This window comes from Heliconius melpomene, chromosome 16, assembly GCF_056956725.1.
Source record: "Heliconius melpomene rosina isolate 202511_hmr_F chromosome 16, ASM5695672v1, whole genome shotgun sequence".
NCBI lineage: Eukaryota > Metazoa > Arthropoda > Insecta > Lepidoptera > Nymphalidae > Heliconius > Heliconius melpomene.
In genome coordinates, this window is record NC_140404.1 from 1984586 (window position 1) to 2002457 (window position 17872).

Sequence of the window (17872 nt, forward strand, 5' to 3'; positions counted from 1 at the left end):
ATATACACTTCATTCGAATTAAGACGCACCATTTCCCACTACACTGAATTCTGGAGGTTTTCGTGTTTACCAGAGGATGGAAAGGCAAGTATTAAATATTTCATTATCTCGAGTGGAAATCGAACCTCTTAACCTATCACATTTACAGTCGAACGATTATGTCCAGGCGCCACGACTGGTCTCATATGTAGAGTTCGAAATAAGGAAAACCAATTCATATTCATATATTATGCTAAGCGAATCTTCCAAAAAGTATATTACGTAAAATAGTAAGGTCGTGGATTCGATTTTTTAAATTTTATTTTAACTTTATAACATTTTTTTTAAATTTGAGTAAAATAGAAAATTATTCGGTTTTTCTTTTACAACATTTATAACCTACAGTATACATTGTGTTCCCTTATATAGCATAATTATTAAAAACTATAGCTTATTTGTCTAGTGACTAGTGACAGACTTTTAAGCGAGAACCGAATGAGTAATGAAAATAAATATTTCTTTCTTATTTGATAATCTCTTGAGGCAATTAATAGATATGTATGTAGATTTTTTATTTATATACACTTTAAACAAGAAAAATCTTTGTTACGACAATCTTCGTTATCGTCATCATTCTTAGTTTTCCACCTGCATTCGAGACAATTGCGTGGCGGCACTCAACGCCGCACCATGTCTACCAGAGCGGGAAGCTCAAAATTATTCATTTCTCTGAGTGATGATTGAATCTAAAACCATCGTTTACTAGACCACCATGACCTCAATTTATAATTTGTCTTAACTATATTTGGTCAACTTGACACAAGATGACTAAGAATTATACAAGAATTATATATTCCAGGGGCAAATAAGTACGACTGGGTACGATTCTCATTTGTGGGAAATAAAATATTTATTATTTTCATTTCCTCGCTTCTAGCAAGCGATGCGTTGAGTCCCACCACTTAATACACAATGCCTCATGAATTTGGCGGAAAGTTGAGAACGGAAGTATCTTAATGGGGAACAGCGTGTCTTAACACCAGGTTCCCAGGTTCCCTCTGCTGCTGCCTACGTGCGGGATACAGGGTGTAACGATTTTTTGCATCATTAATAAGCAACAACATTAATAATTCTACTATAATATAAGCATTCAAAGAAATAGTAGTAACGTAATGACTGTCTGCGATTTAGTAATCGCAGTTACCTCACCAGTGTCGCGAGTGGTCTCACTTGGTTCAGTGGTGCATATTTATACGGTAGGTTATTTAGTGTTTTTTTTAGTTTTAGTGATATAATTTAGTGTTTTTTAGTGGCAAAATTAGTGGATATAGGAAAAGGGAATGGTAGAGTTTGATTTACGTGATATTATTTGATTAATGTAAGATAATTGTGTTATTTAATTATTTTGTGATTGAAAAAATCTTCTTAATTTAAAAGAAAAGGTATATATTCGAGCAGTATATATTTTATATATATTTTACTAAACGTATAATGATATTTTATAGATATATTTTTATATTTTATAGAAATATTTCAAATGTTAGCATATATGTAAGTAACCAGGTCAAGTATAAATTTAAACTTTATTCAAATATTATGTTTAAATTTTATAATAAATATATTAGCCTCATTAAATTTATTAAAAATTTAATAATTTGATCATTAGTTCCAAAGTAAAGAATATAAATTTATTAATATAATTTGTATGTAATGTAGTACAATTACTTTTTTTTGGCAAATCTACATACTTTTAATGTATGTGGATATGCAAAGAAAAAGTTAGTGATGTGACGGTCAATTCCCCACTATCTGATGAATGTCTAAGCATTAGGTTCCCAGTTCCCCTATGTTTACCCTGCTATGTGCGGAATAAAGAGTGAAGCTACTTTATTATTTTTTTTATAAAATTTGAAACCACTTTGTTTGAATATTACAACAATTGTGACGAAAGGCTAAATTAATTATTGAACTATTATAAGAACCTTGAAAATTACGGTAAAGAAAAGTTTTTTATGATCTTTTAAATCAATTGTTATGAAATTAACGCGTAATAAAATAAGAAATAAAAAAGACGTTAAATTACTAACAAAGATACTAATTACAAAGAGACTAATTACATAAATTTTCATGCATTTTCCATAACTTCTTTGCAAATATCTAAAATTCATTAAATATATAAAGATATAACGCGGCGTTATGTTCTGCCACTCAACATACAATACTTTTACATGTTATAAATATTTCAAGGGACAGGATGTGAATTCACAACCTTCACATATTATGATTTGATTTTGATTCACATCCTATTTCTTTGTATAGGTGCTGCTACCAAAATTATATACCTGCGTTGAATGCATAATATGTAAAAGGAAAGTGGCTGACGAAATCATTAAAGCATTCCTTAAATCGTGAATGGGTCTGGCTATAATTTGGCTGATAAATATTTATTATGACGGTATTAAGAAAATATTTTTAAATATTCTCGATATACTATTAAAATAACATTTTGACTCTTTATATATTTATTATAGAAATCATTTTCTAAGACCATCGTGGAGCAGCGGCACACTGTCTTACTATAACCTCGACGGTTGTATGTTCAGTGTCTGGAAATTTATGTGATACATGAGGAACGGAGTAACATAAAACTAGGTTCCCTCTGTCTATCCTACTCTATGCGAAATTCCCACGTGAAATTAAAAAAAAAATCTTTATGTCGTCTTCAAAAAAAATATTCTGAGAGAAATTACACTACGTAATTGCATTTTTCCTCTATTAAAATACATTTTTTATTATTTTTTTTAACATTTTCCTAAGCAAAAAATTAACCATAAACGTATCTATAAAATGTGTGAATTTCACGAATTTGAACGGCTAATATATATTTATATCAACACAATATCTACAAAACCAGTAGTGGCAAATAAAGTTTTCACACTATGACAATATGCTATAACACTTTGTAGCACAAAACTGCTAAGAGCGTTGCACTCTACATGCAGGTGAAAGTAAAGATGCTCATCGCGAAAGACATTAAGGCAAAACTTAATTGCAATTAATTATTAAACGTAATACTCTGTTACAACAATTAGTGTATCATTATAATATCGATAATAGATACAAAGGAGAATTTAATGAGTCTATCGTGTAATTACTAAACAGAATTGTTTTATATTAAATTTTTCTTATATCTAATTTCTAAAATAATATAGCCATCTTGGCGTAGTACCACGGCGTTTGACTTTCAACGTGTTAAATTTGCCCGGCTGGTAAGACATATCGCGGCGTTAATTTCCGCTCAAATCGCAATGTCTAGAATTCATACAGAAAGTGAAGAATATAATGTCTTAACACGAGCTTTTCTTTGTATCATCGAATTGAAAGAAAAAAGATCGAAAGAAAAAGTTAACTATATGTAAACATTTCTATAAGCATCAGTAGTTCGTTTCGCTCTGGTTCAGCCGAACTAAGACATTGGTTAGATCCGCTAGGCTGGAAAGGTCAAAGAATATATAATATGAATATATTAAATGTAAATTAAACATTATTATACGCAATATTTTAATTTAGGTGGAAATTGGAAGCAGATAGAGTGTCTAGACACTATTCGTACTCTCTGCCATCTTAAAACTTCAACTCAACAATTGTTTACGTTTTAATTTGTCAAAAGATTAATTAATGTTATATGAAAATAAAACCTTTAGTATAAACAACTTCATTCAAAGTCTAACTTCACAAAGTACATTTTTGTTTTTTGTCATCTAGTTTATTACAAGATTTTATCATTTAGAGGATTTGCGGTCGTCGAATGTTTTATGTATTTTTCTAGCAAAAATATATTTAAATGCTAATTTTGTGGTTATTCAATAATAAAAAAAATATATGAAAATCATATGTATTATATTCATAAAGAGATCTCGTCAAAGCAATGTATAATTGTGTGTATAATTCGCTAGATAATTCTTTACTCATTTTTTTAAGTTTCCAACCTTAAAAGAAATAAACAAAATCCTTATAGAATTACTTTGTTACCCTACTAAGGTTCGAATCGTTCGTTCGAGTTAAGGTACGGGAAGTACGTAAGTAAGACTACCTGAAATTTATACAGAATCCTTACTGGGCGAGTATGACGGAACCCTTAACTGACTATTTATTATATGAATGTGAATATTGATGAAATTATTAAATTTATTGGATTATTTAATCCATAAACGTCACGTTACAGTCACACCCTTGTGCCTTTACGCTACGGCGGCCTCAAAATATTATATTTATGTAGATATGAATAGTTGACAGGTATTTGAAATCGATTTTTTGTTACGTTAAATACGTTTCTAAAACGAAATCTACAGCTCGTTTACCATTATACCTAAGAAAACTTTTTAATAAATTGTAATACCTATATTATTTTCTTAATTCCCTTTTCAAATATGCTAATTAACCTGTCGGCCAATCCAAGTTATTTCAATAACAAAGACTTTGGCCCCTCTCCGTTTAATTATACTTTGCATAATGCGTTTTTAGTAAATTAAAAGTATCTCCTTTAATTCTAAAGATATAATATAAAAGGATAGAAAAGTCGATTCTGTATATGAAAGTTATAAAAAATTAAAATTAAGTCGGTTAACAGAATTCTTATCTATATATATAAAAGGACTTGTCCTCACTGACTGAGGTAAGACGCACGCACAGCCGTAACCGCTGTGCGTAGAAACGTGTAATTTGGACAGATGTTTACTTTCGTAATCTGGACATCCACTAAGAAGGGATTTTGAAAAATTTTAACCTTAAAGGGGTGAAATAGGGGTTGAAAGTTAGTATGGAAAAATTTTTAAATCGGTACCGATTCTTATAAAATTTGAAATTCAGACTCTTAAAAGTATTTAATTGAACACGTGTTGCATCGTTTTCTAGAATTCTTTCCATAAGGGTGCAAAAAAGGGGTTGAAAGTTTGTATGGAAAAATTCTTAAATCGCCACCGATTTTTATAAAATTTGAAATTTAGACTCTTAAAAATATTTAATTGAACATGTGTTTTATGGTTTTCTAAAATTCATCCCCTAACGGTGCAAATAAGGGGTTGAAAGTTTTTTTGGAAAAATCTTTAAAACGCCACCGATTTTTATAAAATTTGAAATTTAGACTCTTAAGAATATTTCATTGAACACATGTTTCATAGTTTGTTAGAATTCACCCCTAAATACGTAAGCGAAGCTGCGCGCGTCCGCTAGTATATTATAAAATGTTTTGGTAATTCAATATATGTAAAATGTTATTATGTCCGTATGTTCAAGGCGATAACGCAATCAAAAGGTTACCTTCTTTTAAATATTTGTAAACGCAAGGTTTAACAATATGCATAGATAACAATGTTATCTTACATATATTACGCAACGTTAAGCTCTGTCTTGTTTATTTTTGTTTTTGCTGCACCCACACATAAGAGGGTAGGCAGAGGGAACCTAGGAACCTATTGTTATGTATAGATTTTTTGTGTATAGGTAGAGCGTACTGTTTTAGTTGACAGATAAATATATTAAATAAAGAATCCCCTATATTGATTTAAATCGATAATCGTTACTACTAAATTCCATTCCAAGTCCAAAAATAAAAAGAAGAAATTATATATATAATATAATAAATTTTCCATATGACTTATTCTAAGTACGTAACATAACCCTGGCCGCAAACACAGTAGTTACAAAGAAACTGTTGACATGATAATATTTTGTCTAAAGCCTTTCTCGATAAAAGGACTATCTCATACAAAAATATATATTTTAATTCGAACCAGTTCCTGAGATTAGCACGTTCAACCAAACAAATTCTTCAATTTTATAATATTAAGTACAGATAATATAGATATACATATATATAACAAAATATTCAAAAACCACCCGCGGCCATGACACAATGCGGCCTACTTTAGTTTTTTGGGATACACGCGTGGTAAATGGATTTAGATTTTATCAGTGTAAGTGGATAACAAATGTAATCTTCATTTTGTTTGATACAACTACATATATTTTTCCTTTTTTAAAATTCATGCTCCATCCCGCATCTAGCATAGTAGACAAAGAGAACCTGGGAACCTAGTATTTAGACAATCCGTTCATCATTAAGACTTCTGTTTCCCAAATTCCGTTGCGAGTTCTTAAGGCATTGATGGTAAATCGGCTCTATTTCACTCGAGTTATTTTCTAACGCGTTATTGTTATATATTAAATAGTTCTCAAGTGGGAATCGAACCTACAAATTATGAAAAATAAATTAAAAGTAATTTTACATACTGTCATACATAACTAAGTTTTAGAGATGAAACCTTAACGCAATCGTGTATCAGACATTTCATAAGCTCAATGACTCAATCGATGGTTTGCAAATTCTCAACGACCAATTTGTCTATTAACAACTTTGTTGGTAATACCCACATTTGTTAATGTACGAATAGACTACGAGACTATCTATATAACGGTACACTCAGTGTATACATCGAAAGTATCTATGAACACGAGTGTCTCTAATTAGTGTCGCATTAGTCGTTGTGTACAAGTGTCAAATGTCGAGTGTACTTGAAAGGTTGTCCAATAGATTTGACAATTTCAATATACCGCACCGCGACACTATTCCCGTACACTTACAAATGAAAATATTAAATATTTCATTTCCTCGAGTGGGAATCGAACCTGTCGCGTTAACATTTGCACGACTGGCCTCCTTTTGTAATGATATGTGTATAAGAATTACATTCTAAGTGCCCGAGGTAGCTCTGACCTCAGGTAAAGAGTTACATCGAAACGGTTAACGTGATATAATAAAACCTTTAATCTTCATCGACAAATAGACTGTCTAATACAAAAGTTAATTATTATTAAATAATTATAACCTATAAAATTTTTAAATAGCATAAATAATATTATTTCATTTAATATACCTACACATAAGTATTTACAATTCCTACAATTTCATCTAGATATTTAAAATATAAAAAAACATCATAAATTATTTCATACTTATTCAGAACGTTCATATAAAATTCATAAATTAAAAATTCATATAAAATTTAAAATTAATATAAGAGAAAAAAAAAGTGGTTCGGTCATTCAGCAGCAGGGTAGGTAGTGTTCACGATTATCGATGTATTGCAAAAGCGGTCAAGAGAGCCAATCAACGCTTACGCCCACTCCGCACACCGACCACTTCATAATATGTAAAAATATTTTATATGGCCCTCTCATTAGTTTATTTTGATAGGTTTAAATTTTATACTGAAATATTTAAAAGTTCGTAGCTTGAGGCTATCGTGACCCAAGGGCAGCGTGTGACTGTCAACGTGGTGGTTGTCAGTGCGATTCCCACTCGAGGAACTCTCACTTTCTCGCTCTGGTAGAGGGTGGCGGTGAATTCCTTCATTTAATATTTTAATTTTTTCACTTTTGTGTTCAAAGAATACAAAAAAAAGAGGGGAACGCGGAATTGTCTTTTTGGATAACAAATAGCCTTCTGTGATAGCGTCCGAATTTCATAGCAATGGTTATGGGTTCAATTAACGATTGAGATAATGAAGTTTTTTCACTTCCCTGCCATCCTACATGCCAGTAAGCTGTCTCAAATTTTGAGGAAAGTAGAGAATAGAGTGTTTTACCACTAGGTTCTCTATATACGAGATAAAGGCTGTTCATTATAAAGTTTTTTCTTACGAGTACATTCAATTTCAAACTATTTGTCTCAATCACGAGATATAATATATATTGATGATCGATTTAATCCATAATTGATATTAACAGTGCCAAGACCAATCAATTCCAAATGAAGTAATTAAGATTATGCAATAAATGTTCATATATACTATTACTATTATACAAATTAGCAGCTTCACTTCTGTATCTCGCACACAGCGGGATAAACAGAGAGAAACTAGTGTTAAGACACTTTCCATCGAATTCTGGAAACATTGAGTGTAAAGAGGCAGAACTTAACGCCGCGATTTCCCTCGACACCAAAACGAAGAAATGGAAATAGAAAGTTAAATAAATATTTCATTTACCTTAGTGGGGATCGAACCCAGAACCAGCCGCGTTTATAGAACCACTTTCTGCTCCTGCGCCACGACTGGCCTCAAATTATACTATTATGCATAATACATAATTATGTAATAATTCAATTCATCTCATAGCCAATATGAATTAATTATAATTTTAATATAATAGTCACGTGAACAAACCTCATATATCATCCATTGATGGCTAGATGTGAATTTAATACAAGAATTTCTTATTAAAACGGCAATGGTATATCTCATTACGAAGTACCGAACAGGTTATTGACTGACTTTCACTTTCGGTTTGTTTACATCACTGTCGCTTGTCCAAGTTTTTATACGTTTTAAGCGTTGGGTTGGTTTATAGTATAATAATTTTATTAAAAGAGTATAAAATAGATAGATAGATAGATAAAACTTTATTACATACATAGAGGAAATAAAACATTTTACAAAAGAGATAGGAATCCTAATATAAAACAACACATAAATAAAAAATTCCAAACATAACTTTCCAAAATCACACAAAATTTTCCAAATATAACCGGAAAAAGAAAAATAAAAGAAAATCTCACGTTACGTATATTATTAATGCACGTTTAAACAATACCCTTTGTATTAAGCGATTCAACAGTTAATTTATATACCTGCTAGTACTTTACAAGTTTTTATACTCCATTGTTTAAATATAATACCTTTCTAAGACTTTATTTAACATATATATATTTTATAGCTTCACGTTTTTCCCGCAAAGCAGGGTAGGCAGAAAAAGCTTAGTGTTCAGACACTCCGTTCTCAACTTTCAGAAATGAAAAAAAATATTTTCCCAAATAGGGATCGTACCCACGACCATCGCTTTAACATTAAGAAGACAGACCGTCGTCGCCCATGACGTCAAATGTATTTTAAATAACTTTAGTTTTCCGCTTACTCCTTAGAGAGTTGTCATCCTGAAATATGATACAACTCAAATAAATTGGATATTTCATTTTCAAAGGAGTTACTAAGTTTTTATGTCAAAGAAATATCTAGATTCTAGACAGATTCTCTCTCCTTTAATAAAAAAAATATTAATTACTTGATTTTGAGTTGGAATTTCAAAAGTATTATTAAACATAATTTGGTCAGTAAATAAAGATAAAAAAAATATTTCATTATACATATATATATAAAACAAATAATAACATTTCTACAAAAGGTGCACATTTAATTTTATATGAAAATAAGGAAATGCCAGGTATTTATAAAAACCAGCCGGACGTATTTGTACTATATTTTCGGGAAGTAAGTCGACAAAATACGTATATTTGGCACACATCCAGCCAAAAGTAATGTCTTTTATTTAGCTTGTAGTGTTTTGTTCCTTTGACCGAGTTAATCTACTTATTTTTTGTATATATATTACTTTTTTTTTAATATACTATGCGCTAAGATAGACGACATCTTGATGTACTAGTGATATGGCAGAACAAGATCGTTGCGAATTCGATTCTCACTGACCTGTTCACCCGAAAAAGAATCAAGTGAAAGCATTCGTTAAAATTCACTTGAAAAATAAAGTGATACATCACTAAATTTGCTCTATGATACACATCCTTATAATTTTAAATCAGTATCAAAAAATATTATCAGTAGAGTTATGCTCTACTCTATGTTATACAGCACTTTTTTTAATTACAATATTTTCTACTAAGAAAAACGATCACATAAGAGTTACTATGTAAGTTGTATTTTAAAATATTTTTTTGTTATTTTCTTATTATTACTTCTGTCGTGTTCACCCAAACTGACAATTACCAGAATATTATTTGAAATTATACAGGTTTTTGATTATATATAATATTCGTGGCCTTGCTATTACTTGACAACCGACTTAAGAAACCCTTCGAAGTAGCTGCGAGGTCACATGCACCCCCATCAACGTTTTATATAAGTGAATGTTGCTTAACCCAACCAATCTCTCCCATATTTATAAACGTTTTACCACTGCGTTTTACTACTTTTATTTAATTTTTCAGAAAAATAATTATATTGAGATTTTATATTTTCTATAATGGAATTAAATGGCTTAAGCTCAAAGGCAGAGAAAACTCCTTTCGTTCTTCACTTTCCACCGAATTCTGGAGGCATTGCGTGGTGAGCGGTGGAACTCAACGCCGCACTTTGTCTCGCTACCAGAACGAGGAAATGAAAATATTAAACATTCGAACCTACAACCTGTCGCGTTTATAGTCGCACGTTTGTGCCCCTGCGCCACTAATGGTCTCAATTGCAATTACTGATAATGCTATAAAAGCATAATAAATACAAAAAAATATGTAAGACATATGGACATATGAGTGACTCGAGCATGCCTGTACTTGACATACTTTTGTTTGAGTAACGAGTATGTAAATATATCATGTTTATACTAATTGAACTAAACACTTTTTGTTTTCGAGTATTAGGGAAAAAACTTGTTGATTTTCGCTTTAGTATTGAGGCAAAAGCACGGCGCTGAGTTCCGCCACTTGTCACGCAAAGCCATCAGAATTAATAGCAAAATAGGGAACAGAGTGTCTTAATAATAGGTTCCCTTATACCTTGTTGTGTGCGGGACTGTGGCCCTAAATAAACTTCATTCTCTTTTCATCGTTATGTCTTTTCTTACCCAAAAAGATTATAACGCTTTCATGTAAACAATTCTTCAAATGGAAACAAATCCACAACTTTCGCACGAGTCACGACAGTTTCTAAAAATCCATACACACAAACATTTTCATGTAAACAACCCATATCTTCAAGTAAGCAAAATGTATAAGGCATTAAGGAAGCTTTTACTCTTGAAATAGGTAAAGCAACCCTTCAACGGAGGATAATGAGCTTTGCTAAGAGAGTAAAAATGAATTATTGTATTGTTTCAGAGTATAATAAATTATAGGGTTTTTGTTCATTAGCTTTGTATCTACATATATTTTGTACATCTCTTATGTACCTTTATATTATGATATTTAAAAAAAATGTTAGTATAGCTTAGAATATTAGATTTTTTTCTCTGTTCTGCGCGTTCGCTCCGGCTTTTTGAACAAACAGCCTAAGAATCACTTGTCAGAGAGAAGTTTTATATATGAAAAACCAACCAAACATAACTTCTAATGGTGAATGAAATATTCCATTGAAAAAAAAATGAGAAAAAAGCCAAGTTCATTAAAACTATTAATAGTTTTAAATCTTTTCCATAAAATAATATTGTTAACTAATTAAAACTCTCACTCACTGGACTTACAGTAAGTAAATAAAGACAAAAATCAATTTATTTACAAAATGAATATAAATAATATTCTATCCTTATTCCACTTCAACAAATAAAATCTACAAAATTGTTGGCAATCAAATATCTTGTAATATCTGTAGGTATGTCAAAGGCCATTAGAGACGTGAGAAAAGCCGTTGCAACATGCACGCTGAATACCAATTAGCTGCTATGGACGTATAGAAAGTGAATACGTGAGCGTTGCTTGGCCCTACCATATAATGTAACATCGTACCTGAAATATTATTAAATAATACTGAAAGACTGACATTTAAATCTTCTTTAATCTTTTCTTTATGCTGTAGAACATAGCAGAATAGACAGAGGGAAACCTGATTCTATTGTTAAGACACTCTGTTCTCCACTTTCCACCGCTTGCCTTTCCGGCTTTGCGTGTTGAATGGGAATCGAACCCACAACCTATCGTGTTTACAATCACAAGCTTGTTCCCTCATATTACTACGATTTCCTTATTTAAATATGTGACATGAAAGATAGTGTTATATGACAGCATAAAAACTTAGAATTGAATCCCATGCAGAGCATTCAATACAATCTATATTTTTTTATCTTATAACATAACGTACTATATATTCACGCCTCTTTTTTAAATACCAATGGTAAAAGGTATAGAATGGCATAGAATGTAAAAGTAAAATACAAGTCGTTTGCCAAGAGAATTCTAGTTAGGTAGGTATATTTCACAATGGATGTTACCGCTAATAATTGTTAGTCAAAGTTGAAGGCAATTTTTTATAGTTTTTACTAAGCAAGCGTAGACATTAAACAATTAGATAGTTGCGAAGGACTACATGACACACATACCAAAAGGCTAAATGCATCATTAAACACTTCAACTGCGCGTAACCTAGTCAAAGTATTAAAAACAAATAATTGTTTAATAAACAACAATATGGCTACACACTTAAAATGTATAAACTATCTATCTTCTACTATAGCAGATAACCTGGAAAGATAATGTTAAAACACTTCGTTTCCATTAAGCCACTTCCGTTCCCTACGTTTCGCCTAATTCTGTAGGCATTGCCTGTTCAGTGGCGGAACTCAACGCCACGCAGTGATTCGTCACCAGAGCTAGAAAATGAAAAAAAAATGTTTCATCGACACTTGATGCTCGAGGCCGTCGTAGAATCAAACTCACAACCTGTCACGTTTACAGTCACATGCATGTCCCATGCGCCACCACTGTCTCTTGTTTTTGAATTGTGTTGATTATTCCATTATTAATTGAATTATGTTATTTTACAGGCCATGAAGCTATTTTGGTGCTGCTTGACAGTAGCATTACTGACGATTACTCAGGCTGCTGTAGATGTTGAGAAAACAGTACAACAAGTTCAAAGTATTCTGAAAACCAATACACTTCTACCTAGACTAACTAGAGAAGAAATTATACAATTATTGAATGACATAAGAGCAGAGGATGCCAAAAGTACTTCCTTACCCAATAATAAAGTCAATAATATAAGAACAACTACAAAGGGTCCTATCAAAAATGATTCAAAGAAAGTAGATGAATCCTTAAAGTATAAAAATTTACAAGATAATGAAATTGCAACTCAACTTACACATGTAGCAGTAAGTAGCGACAGCCTTGTTACAGATAGTGATGATACAGTATCATCTTCTTCAAGCCCGATAGAATCTACATCAAAGTCAAGTCCAACTTTAACTGTGGTTTTGCCTTATACGCCTAGAGACGGATCGTCCTTGCAAGAACTATATACAAAGCCTCCACGCCTTCAAGTCATTACTGACCAATTCACTCCGAAACCAATTAAGCAAACAAAATTAAGAAATGACGTTAAACAAGTACCTAAAACTAAAAATACGAAGAAGCCAGCACTAGACCTTCCAGCTGAATTACAGGCATTTTTAGAAGCACATGGCTTAAGAGACAAACCAGGAAAAGACAACTTCTTGCTACCCCTGGAAGGTTTTAAGCCATTACCAAAACCAAGGATAGTTGATGGCACGGTACAGTTGCCAGAAAACTTATTACTTACTTATGATCTCATTTCACCATCAGATTTATCTACATCTGCTTATAAAGACCAAAACTTCGCTCAAACGAATTTCTTATATGAACCTTTAAAGCCACAGTTTCCGTTTGAGTTAGACACGTCCTCATCAGAAACAAAACAAAGCGTTTTACCTTTAGATTTACCAAAGCCTAGAAAACCAAAAGCAGTTTCGAGTACTCCAAAATCAAATTACGAGCCTATTGATTACGAAGCAGTGAAAGTTATACCTCTTAATAAAGGCCCAAGCCCGTCAGAAGACGAAGTAGTTGTAGGTATTGATCAAAGTAAGCGTCAAGCAAATACATCAGAAAGTTTAGTTGCAGATAACTCTACAAACATCGTATCTAGCTCTCAAACTGATACCAAGAATGCAGAAATACCTGACACTGTGGCTTCTGATTCTGACAGTGGAGCGTCTATAGCAGATCTCGAAGATTCTTTCGGTGGTGCGGCTCCGGTTATACCAGGAGACTCTGAATTACCACCGCCAAAGAAAAATGGATTTTACTGGATGGTAGATTGGAATAGCTTTTTAGAAGTTGGTGATGGAGATACGAAAGTAAATATTCGATTTGAGCCCAAATTAGGAGATCCTCAAATGTTTTTGCCAGTAAATGTTCCATAATGTGTGTAGTACTGACGAGTAGTGTTCTAGTCTAGAGACAATAAACTGAGGTAGTTGAACGATTTTTTTATGTACGGTGTAGGAAAGCGGATTTTAAGTTAAAAAATATAGATTTGTAAAGTATAATTGACTTAGAATTTTCTATATTGATAATTTTTGGGTGACTTTTTTTATAATATTGTAATATTGTATTTAAATAAGAAAGCTTTTATTTATTATATGTACATTTAATATGTATATTTATACAATAACGAGAAATTGTAGAAGTGACTAAAGCCCCATAGTTGAATAGACATACGTGAATCAAGAGTTTCATATTATTTAATAATAGCATACATATATAATGTATGTATGTAGATAGTAATGTCATCGGTGAAATGGAATAAAATTAACATGGTCGTGCTTATTGAAGCAAGTGATGAAATGAAAGCAAAAAGAAATTCTTTGCATGGAATGTAAAGATTGAGTTACACAAGAAGAATTATTTAGGGAGATTTCTATATTCATAAAGTTTTTAATTTTAAAATACTTAATTCAGACAATATATGTATTAAATTCAGCAGTTATATGTAAAGAATGTTATTTAGGCAAAACTATTGAAGTTCCGTCGATTTGAATTGACCATAATAAAATATATGTACAAAATTGTATGAAATTTATATAATATGCACTATATTTACAAATGATACTGTAAACTGTTGTAAAATCATATTTTATAATTGTGCCACAGAATGGCATTTATCAAATACGAAAAAAATTGATGTAACTCATGCTTTATAGTCTTTGTGTATTGCCATTGAGCGCATGCTTGTAAATAGTATAATTGCATTTTATTAAAATAAATACTTAATTTTATACAAATGTTTAAACAAATTCTCGACCTTTGTTACGTTATAAAACCTAAAAGTTCCTGTGCCAATATCGGTAAGTACTATTAAGGAATATGGAGCTTGGACGGAAGTTATTAGGTAAATAAGGAGCAAAAAATTATACCGAATATTTTCTTGGAAATAATAATAGAAATGACGTTGGCAATTGCCAGACACATCCAGTATTTTAGCCGCCAGACACCTACAATTTATTTATTAATTAATGAATATTTATTGTTAATAATTTATGTAAAGCAATTCGACATTTGCTCCTAATATGTTCGTAGGCGCTTATAGCTCTTAATTTGACTTGGCTATTTTTGTCTACAGGCACCAAACCACATATCAACATATCAAATAATCCAGTAAGGTACACTAACTTGCAAATAAAATAAAGCCTATACTAAAAAAATGTCGGGCGAAATATAAAGCTAAAATTTTATCCTGAGTGAACACAGAACTCGGCACCCATATAAACTTAGCATTATTTTCTCTGTGAAGAGAAAAACGACGTATTACTTAATATTTAACTTGGCTTTCATTGTAAATTTATGTTTTTGATGAGATCTATTGTATAGAAATCATTTCAATTTCTATGAGGAACGAGAATTAGCCAACCCCTAGAATCTGTCTCCTAGGCTGCTCAGCCTGTCGGTAAATTTGCCATTCTATTAAAAGATATAAAATTAATTTAGATTTTACTATTTACTAGCGAAGTAGTTAAGCTCTTTTTACTGAATTCTCATACAGATATTTAAAAACTTTCGTTTAAATCTTCAAGCATCATCTGACTTGGCTTGCACACAACCGTGCCAAAAATTTTCTAAAAGTAAAATGATTTCACAAATTGTTTGTATAGCTAAACAAAGGAAATTTCGTTCGGGAAGAATTGAAAGGCAATATGAAGTGTATAATTTATAGCGAGATTGTCATTTATCTCTTTAGCGGCTTTTTTCGATAAGCCGACGATTTATGAGCTGATTTTGTGGTTGAGCCTTTATAGAACGTATTTCATGAAAATTATTTAGTAATATTGAATATATTTCAATATATTTACGGAAAAATACTATATGGATATACTAACTCGTATAGTAAATGTAAATGTATTAATAAATGATAATTACTTTATCTATATCTATACAATAATAAAAATATAATTCATCGCTGTGGAAGATATATGAGAAAATTGTAGCTTTGCAAACTTTTCGCTTTTCCTCTACTTTGCTGAAAATATTGAAAACACACATTTCATTATCATAATTTGGTTATAAAAAACAGTAACATTGAATTCATCATTTAGACAAACAATGCTAAGAACTTATTAGGGATTCAGAGAGCTTTATTTATACTTTAACTCTGGTTTCTAAAAAAGATATATTTTTTCATTAAGCAAGCGATTGTTACTAAATTGGCTTTTAAAATATTGTACGTTCTCTTCGATCTTCTTAATATCCTTTCATGATTAAGCGCTTTCACGTCTCAGTAGCCACGTAATGTTAAAAGTGAAATTATTTATCTGTAGAATAAATAGAAAAAAGTAGCTAGAAAAAAATTAAATGGTACTCAATACTTCGGAGAATATTGAGTGTTCAATTCACTTAATTTTCTTTTTTAACTTTTTTCTTAATTTTCTCATTTTTTTAGCAAACATAAATTGACATAAAAAATGTTATAGCAAATGGACTGAAAAAAGTGATTAGTACAAAAGCTTAAAAAAGTTATTTATATTAAAACCTATTTCGCGAGGAAATTAAAATAAATACAAACCAGTGGCGGTTGTGAAAAATTAAAAGGCCAACTTATAAATATACAGTATTCAATATCAGATCGATAGTTCAATCAGCACTCGATTTCATGCTTCAAAACCTCGCTATAACATTCGATGAAACAGTAAAATAATAGACCACAACTCGTACATGATTTGTGAACTAGTGTGTAAGTAATCTTTTATATCTACATACACACAGAGGAAACTGAGTGAAAAAGAAAATGTTCTCTGCTTTACTAATAGATTTTTAAAGACGTAAACGTGATGAATGTGGGTTCGATCCCCACTCGAGTGAATAAATTATATTCATTTCTCCATTCTGGTCAAAAAAACAAGGCTTTGAGTTGTGCTGCTCACCTCGCAATATCTCCAAAAAATGTGAGCTCGTTTTCCACTCGAGAAAATATATTATTTTCTCATTTATACCCTCGCTAAAGTAACAAGACAGAACGCGGCGTTTAATTCAGCAACTCAATAAACAATATCATAAAACCTCGTCCCTATACCTAGTTTGCTATATAGAGAATACTTTATAACATTTTTTATATATAACCATTAAATATATACTAAATCATTTCTATTACTAAATTCATTCGAATTTTAATATGTAGATCTAAGTGATGTCTCTCAGGATTTAGGTTCCCACCGTCAACTTGTAATCTAAGTTTCGCATATCTGACCTCTAAACAACATGCAAATTGTGGTACGACAATTTAAACTTCAGGTAACAAGAAAGCTATTTCATTTAAATTAAACTACAAATTCAGTTAAATGGCTGTTTTGAGGTTAGATAGCTCAAAATGTACATATATTGTAGTAATATATACTTTCCCATAAAAAATGGTTTCGGAATCAGTAGACTGTTGACTGTTGACTGACATGGAGCAGCTCAGCAGCAGGAGCTCTAGCTGTTGACTGACTTAAAAAAAAAGGATTGTCATTTTCACATGTGTGTAAATTTATTTTTTTTAAATTTTTTTACAATGACTCCTTGTTTAAGTAAATGTTTTTGTATGTTTAAGACAGATATTAATTTTCTCCGTAGATACAATTGGAGACGGTTTACGGTGCTTTTTGGTAAAGATCAAAATTATGTATGCTCTAACATAATCTAGAATACTCTGTACATATAGAAACTAGTCGTGGTGCAGGAGCACAAAGTGTGACTGTAAGCGTGACAGGGTGGAGGGGGAGGTTGTAGGTTCGATTTCCATTCCAGGAAATGAAATATTTAATATTTCCATTGTCATCG

At 31.3% G+C, this 17872-nt stretch overlaps 1 protein-coding gene across 1 annotated transcript; it reads left to right on the top strand.

Annotated features, from left to right (window-relative positions):
- The first annotated feature begins 1127 nt into the window (after nucleotides 1-1127).
- Nucleotides 1128-14844, top strand: LOC146530664 (uncharacterized). Its single transcript, XM_085199401.1, has 2 exons — nucleotides 1128-1235; nucleotides 12583-14844. The coding sequence occupies exons 1-2, from the start codon at nucleotides 1152-1154 to the stop codon at nucleotides 13981-13983; spliced, it is 1485 nt and encodes a 494-aa protein (XP_085055527.1). The 5' UTR covers nucleotides 1128-1151; the 3' UTR covers nucleotides 13984-14844.
- Nucleotides 14845-17872: the final 3028 nt, after the last annotated feature.

Excerpts from the sequence above, each read along its gene's own strand:
- LOC146530664 (XM_085199401.1), top strand. The coding sequence starts at position 1,152 with ATGACTGTCTGCGATTTAGTAATCGCAGTTACCTCACCAGTGTCGCGA. Across the intron at positions 1,236-12,582 it reads CAGTGGTGCATATTTATACG|GCCATGAAGCTATTTTGGTG; the intron begins GTAGGTTATTTA and ends GTTATTTTACAG.